General features: G+C 39.3%; 1 protein-coding gene across 1 annotated transcript in view; it reads left to right on the top strand.

Annotated features, from left to right (window-relative positions):
- Positions 1-2,625: 2,625 nt before the first annotated feature.
- The window catches only part of agla (amylo-alpha-1, 6-glucosidase, 4-alpha-glucanotransferase a), a 29,459-nt gene continuing 18,098 nt past the window's right edge, over positions 2,626-13,986 (top strand). Inside the window, exons 1-8 of the mRNA XM_041949381.1 lie at positions 2,626-2,713; positions 6,059-6,187; positions 8,395-8,605; positions 9,359-9,528; positions 9,987-10,190; positions 11,996-12,177; positions 12,442-12,553; positions 12,682-12,808. Of these exons, the coding sequence (XP_041805315.1) occupies positions 6,100-6,187; positions 8,395-8,605; positions 9,359-9,528; positions 9,987-10,190; positions 11,996-12,177; positions 12,442-12,553; positions 12,682-12,808 (1,094 nt within the window). The 5' untranslated portion in view covers positions 2,626-2,713; positions 6,059-6,099. The remainder of the gene's footprint in view (positions 2,714-6,058; positions 6,188-8,394; positions 8,606-9,358; positions 9,529-9,986; positions 10,191-11,995; positions 12,178-12,441; positions 12,554-12,681; positions 12,809-13,986) is intronic.

Here is a 13,986-nt window from a genome sequence, read left to right as displayed (position 1 = left end):
AATCCCAAATTGAGATATCCCTCACAATTGGGGTTGTTCTGTAAATTGGAGGAGTTCCTCTTTAAACTGTGATCTGCCCTCTACAGATTTAGTCATCTGATGTTCTTTATATTGGTTCTATTAAGGAGAATTAAATCCAAACCAACCTCTGAGAATTCTGCTTATGTAGCCTTCACAACCATGTTATGTTAATACGAGCAACCAGCTGAGAAAAATAGCTCCTCTAAGTTGTACTTACAAGAAGCAGCAATGGGGAATGTCTGATGCCACAGTAGCTATCAGCTGATCCCCCTCTGAAAGTGTCAGCAAACTGCTGCCAAAACTTACACTGCCATCACCTAACGCTTGCTATCAGAGGTATCTGTTAAAGCATTTGTTGGTTATACTGTTGTAGTGTATCAGACTCAAACCACTGCAACTCGGTATTTTGAGGAAATTAATGGAGAATTTGTGATGTTATTTATAATTTTAGAGAAACAGTAGCCATAGCCAGCACTTCCCCCCTTACTGCACACGGCACACACAGTATCTCCCTTCACCCCTCTACTGAGCACATCTCAGCACTTGATCCTACGTATTTTTCATGACAAAACATAATGAAGCAGAAAGAACAGCAAATACACATTTAAACACTAAGTTATAAGTTCCCATTTAGGGAAAACTCTTAAACTGAAGTGAGTGACAAGGTTGTTGTACTCACCACTCAGCTGCAGTACAAGGAAAAACTGCCTCAGCTCTGTGGAATCATTTCCAAGCGTGACTATATACTGTACGTGTGACTGCAGTGTCATTTCCACTGTTCCAGTGCCCTGTGTGTGTGTGTGTGTGTGTGTGTGTGCATTCACGTGCATGTGTTTCAAAGTGTAGCATGAGGTATTGTTGCAGCAGTTTTACGACCTGAGGGATGGACTATTGGAACGTCCTGATATGACTGCTGCTCATGTGGGACAGAGTGCTTTCATCACCTTTTCTCATGCATTCCTGAACCTCGGTTATATGGACCCACGTGTTTATCAGAAAAAGACATGTTTTAGGTTGTGCTGCCATCTCTCAGTTTCATTTTTTGTCTCTTGCTACCATCATGCGGCAAAAGATAGGAATGAAGAACATATTCAATTCAACAAATGCACACTGTATGATTTTGGAGGCAGGCACTGAATTTAGGTGTACTTTCTATGCTTTTAAATAACATTTTTCGTTGGGTGTTTACAGAGATTTTAAAAGAAATCAAACTTTGTGACAAGACAACAGAGGTTTTTCACAAAACTAAAGTTCATGAGCATGTATGTGACAACAGTAGTTCCACTTTGAATGGACTTTCATTGTGGAACTGGAGTGACGATAGTGTCCAACATTACATTCTGTTTGCTAGCATTATTAGTTTTCTTCATGTTGTCATTGACCAAGCAATGTGCAAGTAGGCACAGCACACTGCTCAACCAGATAAATGCAAACCATGATTCATCATTTCTGTGGATCAGATTTCAGAGATGACACTCGTTTCATGATTTACCCTGAGGAGTCTGCACTGGGTAGAATTTATTATGTACACTTAATTAAATTCTCACGCCTCTTGTCAATAACTTACTCCTACAAACATTGAATATATTGTCTTTGTACTGTTTTCAGTTGAGTATACATCAGAAAGGATGACCAAATTACCACAATCTATTTTATTAATGTCTTACACAGAGTCCCAACGTTTTTGGAATCAGGTTGTGGAGGAATCACTGAATGCACAGAATATCATGATTTATTTAGTTTTGGTAACATAAAAAATGTAAACAATGACCTACAATTAATGTCTAAAACTGTGTTTTGTTCGCATTGAACATTGTATGAATCGAATGTTAATGAACGAAGGTTGGATCGGATTGGTTGGATGTGATGAAACATACAGTGAGTAAGATGAGAGGAGAAGTTTGTAATAAAGTGTAGATGCTCTGGTCAAACATTAGCTGAATATTTAGAAAAAACTGTCAGCTACAGTAATCTGATTACAGAAGATTCAGGTTCCCTTTTCATTTACGGTATCTTTGTCAGTGGATGACATAATCCTGGCCCTATGTTGCCAGCCAGGGCCCTCGCTGTACAGGCCTGGTGTGCTGCTCTCTGTGCACCCCTGCACTGCAGTGCCAGCTTATGTAACTCCCTGTTTATGTGTGTACGTGATGTGTGTGTATGTGTCTGGTAAAGCTTAGAAATTGCGCAACAGAAATGATGCAAAATGTCTTTGTGAGCGTTTTGGCAGCAATCTCCTATTAAAATGTATTAGTTATTGCGGTAAATACGAGAGATTACATCGGTTTTTCCGGCATTATACACATCGACTGTTACTTTCAAGCAGATCAAATCAGTAAAAAAACTGACAAATAGACATTGCCGTTGGGAATGCTGTGAACATCATGGAAACAAAAATATAATTGTGCCCATTTACACCTGTCCTGATATACGCTGGCTGTTTTTTGAAATTAATATATACACTATATGAGCACAGAGCTCATGTAGTGCATATATAAACGCTTTTTTAGGAACAGCAAATTTGCTCATTACATTTTTTTTGTTACGCTTTACTCCAGTTATTACGGTAAAGGACCCCGGTTGTTGGGCCACGCCCCCTGTGTTCAGCCACTGTCCATGCAGGAACAACAGAGCTGTCACCCAGTACGAGCTGTCCTCCTGTTCTGTGACTGACCGAAGGCACAACTGACAGGTGAAGGAACATTTAAAAAATATTTCTGCATTGTCTTGCACTATTATCATATGTTACTAAACGTATGCAAGCTTCATCCTCAGCTAGTGGCTGGCAGGTCGGAAGACGAATCTCTATCATTAGCTACGTGAGCGAGCCGACGACTTTAGCTAACTGTCATAACTTTAACCAGTTTTAACATGACGCTTTTCACGTTGCGCGTGGTAATTGAGCTTTAAACCCTAATATGTGAAAATACATTGTCATTTGTTTTGAGACAACGAATGCTAGTAGTCATTCAAAATGTTGCCTATTAATTAGTTAACGTTAACTAACGTTTAACGTTACTTTGACCCACTGTTACCATATGCAAGACGCGATTAAAGTATTAAGTACGAAGTCAATATGACCCACCATGCATTAGCTACTTCAGTAAAATTCCAACTTGACGGCACCGCCCACTGCAGGGCCGACTGGATGAAGTACCAAATGAACCACAAGTTAATGATGTTGTCTTATTAAAATAAGGTGCCTCTGGTAATTTATACGTATGCGGAATTGTTAAGTGGTTTCTAACAATGAAACTGGGGTCTTGCATTATGTTTTATGCTGAATAAGGATACGGCAGTAAGCGAGGCAACACAAAAGTACCAGTATTTTGAATGGAATCTGGAGTCCAGCTACAAACGGGACGTTAGCTTTGCAGGTTCCTGCATCACCGTGGCGAATAATTGTCTGTCGTTATCTCGGTGTGATTGTACGTCTGTATCTCTGCTTGTGACTCGATGTACCGAGCGAAATTGAAGAGTTTTATAAATAGCTAGTGTGACATTAACGGCTAGATTCCTGACCTTGTGCTGGTCGGAACGAAGCACTGCGCAGACTCAGAGGGAGGCTTCAGTGGGGTTCAGTGACTCCTGATTAACCTGCTCCCCTTACTGCAGAACTGAACCCAAATCCAAAGCCTTCTACATTTGGTCCTGTGTACATGTCACTTGTGTATGGCTACCACTGTGCTCAAACTTTAAGTACTTTCCAGGCATCCATGACAGAAAAATGTAAATGTAAGTGTAAATGTAAAATGTAAAAAAATGGTATTGCACATGCAGTTTAATTCTAACTCATCATAATATTTCCATGTGATTTTACCTGTAAAATGGGATGTCTGCTTCTAGCCATTTTAAGGTTTGTGAAATGAAGACATGCCAGTCCATGTTTATGATTCAGATATTAGTGAAATATAATGTTCCACCTTCCTAAAGCGGGATGAGTAAGTAGTTTATGCTGATAGTCCATGAAACCCAGATTGCATACTGTAAGGATACAAACAGTACAGAGCCATTTGTAATCTGTGGATGTGTAATGTAACCCCATAATCCAGCAGGCTAAAACAGTCAGTGGTGTATGATGTCTGCTATTCACATTCACTGAGATAAAAGTAGTAATGCCAACTATGACGATAGTCCATAACAAGTAAAAGTCCTGCATTCAAAATTCTGATAAAAACAGTTTTATATCATATATGTAGCTTTCTGTTAAAATGTATTATATACTAAAATATAACAGAAATATCACCAATATTTACTGATAGTATCACAATTAAATACACATAATGCATAATGACCTCTATCAGAATCTTATGTCTCGTATATAATATGCAATTTATTATCATTAATGTATTAATGTTTATGTGCAATCAAGCAACATCTTAATTTTGTAGTTGGTCGGTGCAGAGACAATTTAAACAACAAATATGTACTGAGTGGTCTATTGCAGAACACAATATTTTTATTGATTGTCACATGACTCTGACTGGTACCCCTCCTCAGTTAAACTTGTCCAGCCCGCTATGTTCTGTTAGAACTAAACATACTTCATGTACTTCCTCGTGCCGTGTTCCAGCTGTTTGCACAATGCATGTCTCAATCAACTGATTGCCTAAGCATTATTGTTTAACATTTAACCCTTCTTATCTTCATGCTATTTAGAAATATTTGTCAAACTTACATGTGCTATTTATGTCAGTTTCAACATGTGAATGTGGGTCATTTTGCTGAGTGCATTTTGTGTTGGGGATATTTTGTAATGATTTGCCCTTTAACTTGTTAAATTAGCAGTTTGGACCTCTGCTGGTACCATTACTACTAGGATGAACAAACAGCATGATGGTTTCCTGTTAATAAAGATGTTTTTTTTTTTTTAAACAAAGAGATCCACTGTAAATAATGAAAAAAACACCAAAAAGTGTCCTAGTAAGGGATTCACACCTTTGTCTGTGAACACATTTCATCCAGTTCTTTTTAATTACCCTAATTCTCAAATCATGAGTTACATGTAAAGCATGTAAAGTTATCACTGCACTGATGAACTAGTTCCCCTTCTTGATGAAAATCACATATTAAAACTCAACTACTGTACTGTAACTGTAGCTGTTTGGACTACTTTCAGAAACTTGGTCGATGTGAGGCAGAAACAATGCTGGATTGTGACAAAGAATTAAGCCAACAAACAAGGGTCAATTAAACACTTAACATTTCAACAATAACAGTTCAGCCAAAATGTTGTTCAACCAACCATAAAACTGGATAAGTTAAAATGTCATTAAAAACAATGTAAATACCAATTAGCTAACCAATATAATGAGTTCCAACCACAAATGAGTGGGTTGAGTAGCTGCAGCTACGCTAAACGCTAAAAGCCAACCTCTCCTCACCCCTTTATCTGTGAAGAGACACATCTTGGTAAATTTCATTTTATTAATTCCACCATGCTCTTCATGTTTCTTTTTAGGTTGATCTGCTATCTATATTGATCTATCTATATTGATAGTAATAATATAACTTATGTGTTGTAGTGGAGAGAGTTTGTAGTAAAGTAGGTGTGTTTCACCAATAGCGGCTGACATTGACCTCATGTATTTTATTTGCCAACATGATTTGTACTCGCCTTTTAACGTGGGTACGCATTTTGGACCCTGACCTGAGGTTCACTGTGTGTACAGGGCTCTGAATGTTATTAGGTCACATTTCCTGCTTCTTTTCAGTCTGCAGTTTGAAATCCTACACACCAGTCACTAAGATGATACTGCGTGCAAGAACAGGATTTTTCCATTGGACACAGTACAGCCTGAGTTCAATTTGAGCGCAGTGCCGGTGTGGTACAAACACCTTTTCATTGCCAACATACTGCCATTGTATTGCTTCACATGGCAGTGTGGAGTACAACCATTTTGACAGGAAGTATTTCCTCATGTTTAAGGGATTTCATAGAAACCAGAAAATAGTTGAGTAAATTAGGTGTTTTAAAGTGTTTTGTGGTATATAAATGCTTATAACTTTGTAGTAACATGTATTTTGTTCTTTACAGGAGGCCAGAGATCAGTTTCACTTTAACGAGATCTTCTCGAAATGTTGCCTCAACACCTGAAGCAGATCCGAGTCCTCATGCTTAACGACAAGGAGAATTTAGAGAGGACTCTGTTCAGACTTGAACAAGGTAATGTTTCTTTTAAACAACTGTGTTTTCAGTGTTCTCCTTTACTTCATGACTGATAGGCTGCTCAGACAGTCTTCTACTTTATATACAGGGCCACATCATAGAGAGAGTTTCTGCTGCTGTAGCTAACTCAGATAACATCAGTACCTTGATATTGTTTGCTTTGAAGCTGTACATTCAGATATTTTGTGTCAGTGCTTTTCAAATGTGATTTTTTAACTCTGGCTGGGTGGAATATTTGATTCCATAGGCAACCAGTGTAATGGTGAAGTATTAAGTAAATAGGTATGTCATCAAACACAAAAGCAAAGGACTCACTTTAAGGCAATTGTATTTATGTCTAGAAGTCCTATCACCCGCTCCATGCACTGGGAGTCAGTGATGGCTTGTGTTCAGGTAGTAATACAGGTAGACGTTCTGTAGTGGATAGAAAGAATTGCATTTTGTTGTTTTCAATGAATGCCTCCTCAAGTTTGAAGGGTCAAGCATAAAGCAGATTAACTTCTTTGTGCCTGTGAAATAGCAGTTGGAGACTTTTTAACCTCTTCAATTTGACATATTTTTAAGTGAAAGGGTGCGTTAATGTGTTTGACTCTGAGAATAGTTCAAACCCAAGCTACATATCATAAGAGATAATGCAAGGACTTTGAAAATGTATTTTTTATTGAACATGTGTCTTACAGCAGGGTTTAACATGGTACATGCCCCTCATAGCATGACTGAGAAAGTCAGTACTAACTTTAGGTAACCACTGCACAGTTACTGAGTCGGAGAAAATGGCCTCCACATACGGAGATGATGCATGTGCAGATGAGGAGGAGCGCCAACCAACCAACAACACAAGTCTTCTGTACAGTTTGTGTGTGTGTGTATATGTCAGGGCCATAATGCTGTCTATTTGGGTGTCATGATGTTAAAGTAATGAAGAAGTCCTACTTTAAAACTGTACATTTCATGATAAGTTCAATATTAATGCAAAATACAGACATCCAGTAACAGTAATGCTGTGTGTGTGTGTGTGTGTGTGAGTGAGTGTGAGTAAGAGAGAGAGAGAGAGAGAGAGAGAGAGGAGGAGCTAGTTATCTCTGAGGGAGAAGTGTACCGTTTGACATTTACAGCACTCTGAACCTGATCGGGATTTTGAGGACTGGCTGTTAAACTGGACTATATATAGACAACCCTGTCATGGTCCAAACTCTGGAGAATCAGAAAGTCTGATGTTTTTTTTGCCCAACCTTGCTACGACTGTTTATATAAAGTATTCTTTTTGTTTATTTCAGAGCTGCAGAGCAGTCTCTGAGTGTGTCAGTTTGTTGAATGAAGGTTACATGTCCGATGTTGAGACTGCAACAGGCTGTTGATGGGAGAGCAGGCAAATAAAAAGGCTCAGCATGACAGCTTTTTAAATGAAACTGATACTTTCAACTACAAAAAGTGCACAAAAATTAATGAAACCTCCAGATAGAATGGAAACAAAGTGGAATTTTGTGGGACGAATAGCATGGCAAGAAGGATTTTAAAGTTCTTCTCTTTGATTAAACCCCTAAAATGTCATCTCTGTTCATCAAAACTACACATTTAAAAGTTTTTTTTCCATGAAGAGCCTTAAAATAGCTGAAAATTGTAGCTTTGAAGCTTGAAAATGTAGCTTTACACCTTGGCCTTCACTCACGATGTGCAGATCTGTGAATATGCAAATAGTCGCTGCCTCTTGTCCACTCACTCCTCAGTCGCTCACTCACAGTTCCATACCTGCTCACCGTCGACCTTCATCAAACACACAAATGGCGCTTTCTGGATCTCTTCTAGGTAATACACGAGGGCTTGCCATTTCTGCTTTGTTACTTACAACTGACAACAGAACGTGTCTGCCATTGCTTTGAAAATAGTGAAACTTATCTTTCATATAAATACAGATACGTAGCTACACCAGGCTTCTCCTCTGATAACCCTTGTTTCATTGTAGCCACACCCCCATGTTGTCGGGATCGTCCTTTATGTGACGTATATTATGTATGAAACCCCAGGCTCAACAGTGACTGCTTATCTTGCTCATTTATCTTGTAGTATATAAAAACAACATATGGAGGTGTGAACAAGATTAAAAACTGATTTTCATTGGAGGGGGTCATTAACATACCAGTTTGTCTTTCATGGTCCCATATGTTGAAAAAAAGCCTTTAATCAGAACACGTCTCTCTCCTTAGGTTTTGAGCTCCAGTTCCGCCTGGGTCCGAGCCTCCAGGGGAAGAAGGTTGTGGTGTACACCAACTATCCACTCGAAGGACGACCGTTTGAAAGAAACTGCTTCCATGTGTTGCCTTGGAACTACCCAGCAGAAAGGGAGGATGACTCTGATAAGTTCTGCTCTCTGGACCTCAAGATTGCTGGGTCCTATCAATACTACTTTGGATATGGGTAAGACCCTCCTGATGATGGATTACAGGCTGTGTCCCACATTTGAAAAGGTACAGTTGTAGGATATTGTTACAGTGCTCTCATGAGAGCTGAGGGAGTAGAAGCTATGAACTCCAGTCAGTTGTCATCAGAAGGCAAATAACCACCTTTACAGAAATCTGCTCAGTCTTCCAAACAGCATTCCTAAGTCTCATGTTTCTGAATAGTCTGTACTGAAAGTGAGACGGTTGACAGTGAATTCCTCGTGGTGTGTACAGTCATGTAACACTGATGTCACCGTGCATAGCATAACATGGTACTAACTAAGCATCAGAGTTCAAGCTTCAACTATAGCTTGTCCTTCATCAGTTTACATAATTGTCAGTATAAGTCTGTTGACAAATTGTAATATCTTTGATATGATGTAATGTGTACTTGGGATGTCACAATCATGTTTTCGTTTGTTTTGTATGCTTGTTTTTGTTCCCAATGTTAATCTGAGTCCAATTCAATACTTTTAAAAATCTACATTTTTGTAATTTTTCATGTCAACAACTAATTAAAGCTATTAAAATATGTCTGACAGCTGCATAGTCAGCAATCAAGAAAATATACCTGCTTCACAGCTTTCCTTTAGTGTTTTTTTCTATTATTTTGAATTGTCGTACATAATGTCTTCTTTAGTCGGTACACTTGATAAATTATGGCTTCTTCACCTCCACTTTGTCAGTTGTTTTCCTGGAACATTTTCTATACGATTCTTGTTTTCCACAGAGACTCAGAGCAGTTAGGAAGAGGCTACATCGTCGTTGACCCAGTCCTTCGTGTTGGAGCAGACAATCACGTCCTCCCATTAGACTGCATCACGATCCAGACCTACCTGTCCAAATGCCTGGGACACTTGGATGACTGGCCAGATAGACTGAGGGTGGCCAAGGAGTCAGGTGTGTTTGTCTTTTATTTATTTTGTTGTGGAAATGTGTTCGTGCCATACAGGGAGCAGAGCCTCAGAGTGGTTAGTGACTTACAGAAGAAGGGAAATAGAAGTATCAGCTACAATGCTTCATCAACTAAAGTATCAACCAGGGTCCCTGTCTGAAGAGAAGAACAAAAGAGAAACAGTTGTAAGAATGTCTGTGAACCTCCACCTGAACCTGAGAGGTCACTGGATCATACTGACAGCTAGTCTTTGTTACAGTATGTTATTTTAGTCCTCACCTTGAGCTCAAATGGCTCAGCCACACATGAATCATTCCCCTTGTGGTGTGATCTGTCCAAGAGGCAGTGTGTGAAGGCAGTTGGCACTGTGTCCTGTTCAGGGTAACAGGGGGCTGGAGCCCTCGTAGCACACACAGTGTGATGCATTGGCTTATTAATAGTGTGTGTGTGTTTTTCCTCACAGGATACAACATGATCCACTTCACGCCTCTGCAGACTCTAGGGGAGTCCAGGTCCTGCTACTCCTTGGCGGACCAGCTGACCTTTAACCCGGAGTTCAGCCCAGAGGGGCAGAGCTACAGCTGGGCAGATGTCGGGGCGCTGGTGGAGAAGTTAAACAAACAATGGAACATGCTGTCTATTACAGATGTGGTGTACAATCATACTGGTGAGTGACTGTATGCATCTCTGTATGTCTGTGCTCTATTCCAGCAGGTTTACAGCCCAACCAGAGTGGAGACCGGGTTGAAATAGAACCAACCTAGAAGAACATTTAGGGCATGTTTATGGAAAGTCATTTTCCTCAGGTCTCCCTTCTTCCCAAAGCCATAACTCCGTCAAATCACAACACACAATCATGCACTCCTGGAATCAGCACAACTTACTTTTTTTAAACAAACATGACATGAACTCTTTTTTTCAAAACTCAGTTTATTTGCTTTTTGCATATTTCCCAACAGAACTATCATGGTTCTTATATCTCTTGAACACTTTCACTCTCCTCTATCTATCCATACACAGATATTTGCTGTGTGTTGAAAATCTGTGGACATACAAGCCAAAACTCCAACAGTTCAATTTCCATTCCTAAAAGTAACAACACATGTGGAACCTGAAACATGTGAAGATATGTAGTGACTATGCCAGAAGCCTCTTGGAAACTGTTTCAATTGTGTAGCTACGTAAACCCCTTTGTGACATGCACCCCTTCCATTAATCTGATGGCAGTTAATCATGTAGGTGTCATGTCTGCTCCCTTTTACTTAAAAGTTCCAAAAGTTGGGATGGGCTGCTGTGTAAACGTAATTAAAAACAGAATGCAATCATTTGCGAACCAACTGTGTTACCAACAACAGTTTTTACGAAGTGTTCCATGTATTAATCTCCTTTATCATGAGTTCACAAAGTGTTGAACCTCGCTCCATCCTCGCTTGTGAACCACTGAGCCTTTCCAGGATGCTCCTTTCATACCCAATCATGATACTATCACCTGTTACCAATCAACCTGTTTACCTGTGGAAAGTTATTTTAAGTAGCTCAGAAGTTCAGTTCTCTCATACCAGATCAGTGTTTAAAAATCGGGACATAAGAGGTTAAAAAACATTGCAAACTATCACAGTAATAATGTAAACAGCACACCCTCTCTATGCTGCATGTTTAATATGTTTTACATACATAGTTCAATGTAATACAGTGATGGTACTTGAGTGCATTTCATGATTAATCCACTGTGAAAATGTTGCAGTGGATTATTTTGAGACGTTTCAATACCCCCTCCTCTCCATCACACACACATATACATGCATTGTGAAGTATGTGGTGTGTGTGAGCAGCATGCTAAGCCAGGAGCTAGCTTCACATTAATGAAGAGGCTCTGGTGGCATTGAATTTCCCGTCCCATTTAAAGTATGTGTAGTGCATGTCAACCCTAACCCTAACCCATCAAGAACACATTCACATGTAAGAGAACGATTGAGTGAAAGTTAAAAGAAACATTTTTCCTCTAGTTTCACACATGATGCCATGTGTGTTAATCAGTAACAAAATTGTCTAATCTCCAGGGTGCATGTTTAATGCAGGTGCAACATGAACACTCAAATATGATTCAAGTTTTGTTTTCAATCAAGATTAAGTGTTCAATCTTGAAAACAATGTTAAAAGATTTCCCAGCTGTGAACAGAATCACTGCAGGATTCTCCTCTGGCTCATCCTCACTATTGTTGCCAGAATTTGTGTTGTTCTCGTGCATTCATCATGCCTAACATAGTTTCATCACCTGTTAAAAGAGCTAAATGTGTGCATATCACGTATTACGTCTGAGTCTACTGTAGCGGGTCCTTTACTGCATCTCATCCTCGCTCTGCCTTCATTTCCTGTCTCTCTTCAGCTGGCACTATCAAAATACAGCTGTAATGGGAACAAAATAATCTTCTTTTTTTTAATTTCAGTGACTCTGATTCTTTTCTTATACAGCTGCTAACAGTGTGTGGATCAAAGAGCATCCAGAGTGTGGCTACAACCTGGTGAACTCGCCCCACCTGCGGCCAGCCTGGGTCTTAGACAGAGCTATCTTCCATTTAACCACCAGAGTAGCAGAGGGACGCTACAAAGCTAAAGGACTTCCTGCTGACATTACCAATGAGAGTCATCTGAATGTGAGTCAACTCAGTTCACTCTTCATGACTGGCATGTGACAGCCAGTGTGATCATACTGATGCAGGTGCATTAAAAACATGAGAATGAGATGGGTAAACAACACAGCTGGTATGGCTAACACCTTATGAAACATGTACATTATGATGTACATGCAAATGCAAATGCAAATGTTGAAAGCTGTAGTATGAAAGGCTTATTTGATAATCAGGATCATTTGTGTGTTTGCCTCTCTCCCTCTCTCTGTATGTTATGTTATGTATCAGGCCATCCGCAGTGTGTTGTGGCAGGACCTGTATCCTCAGATCAAACTGTGGGAATTCTGCCAGGTCAAGGTGGACAGTGCTGTGGAGCAGTTCAGAACCCTGCTACAAAATGGTCTGTACAGTTGATTCAGCAGGGTTTACATCTGTTCTACCATAAACTCCTGTGTTGATTCAAATAGAAGCCTAGTGTATCTGTTCTGACGTCTACTTTAAACATGTTTTGTGTGCATGTGTTTTTAGGCACCAAACCAGACCATAGTAAGACTGAAGGGAAGAAGGGCCTGAGGATCATTCAAGACCCAAATTACCGTCGTTATGGCAACACAGTGGACATGGACTCTGCACTGGAGACATTTGTACCTCACAGGTAGGACTCACACTTTCATGCTACAACTGTATTGTTCAGATTTCCTGTGTTTTGTATGAAATGAGAGTTTATGTGGTCCTTTGAGTTCTTTCATGAATTATTACAGGTCAGTTTTCCAGATATTCTCTGTGTTGTTTGCTTTAGTTTTTTAGTTGTTTTGTTTGTTTGTTTGTTTTTTCATAAATTGAAGCTAACATATGATTGGTTCACAGCACTTGCTTTGGTAAACTAAGACTCTCTTAATGACCTTTTTGTCACATAAAATTGGAGATGCTTCATGAATCCTTCAGTTCAGCATCCATCTCTTCTACTTCTAAATCTGACACAGCCAACAAAATATCAGGAAACCAGTAGAAGTGTGACACTTTTGTAACCATCCATTGCAAAAAAAGAAACAAATGTTGTACAGAATATGCACAGAACATAACATTTCATAATGTGAGTCCAGTTCCAGATATTGAAAATGGCAGCTGTTAAGTAGACTGCAGCATTATAGGTTTGTCATTCACATTCCATTTTTTTAATGTCTTTTTCTTGAACATAAAAATACATAAAAAGGAATCATAGTGCTCAAATTTATGTTTTAACCCCACCCCACCCCCCACCCTAAAGAACATGGTGGACACCAATCCATTAAAACTGATTACAATAAAAGCAGAAGAATAGATACATATGCAATACACAAATACATACACATGCATACACGTACACACACGCACACATACCCATATACACACATGCGTACACAAACATATATATATATATACATATGCACATATACATATACACATAAACAAACATACAAGCTATGCACTATGCAAGAAGTAATTCACATAGATACAATCACCATCACAAAAGCATATGGGAGAGATGGCCACCACACGCTAACTAAGTGGGCACAGTTTTAAGTTTGTCTAAATGCTTCAGTACTGGATCCCAGACAGAGAAGAATTTGTCCCTGGATCCCCTGACAGTATATTTTATTTTCTCTAATTGTATGAATTGTGTTACATCGCTAAACCAATAATACACTTTGGGTGGATATTTTGATTTCCAGTGCAATAGTATTCTTCTCGTGCAAGCAATGTCGTAAAAGCAATTATGTTTTTATAACTTTTCCTTAGTGTTGCCTGTCTTCCATCTGTGACACCAAATATGGCCATAGTTGCGTTGGGTCA

This window comes from Chelmon rostratus, chromosome 12 (assembly GCF_017976325.1).
Source record: "Chelmon rostratus isolate fCheRos1 chromosome 12, fCheRos1.pri, whole genome shotgun sequence".
Lineage (NCBI taxonomy): Eukaryota > Metazoa > Chordata > Actinopteri > Chaetodontiformes > Chaetodontidae > Chelmon > Chelmon rostratus.
This window is presented reverse-complemented; position numbering and strand designations above follow the sequence as displayed.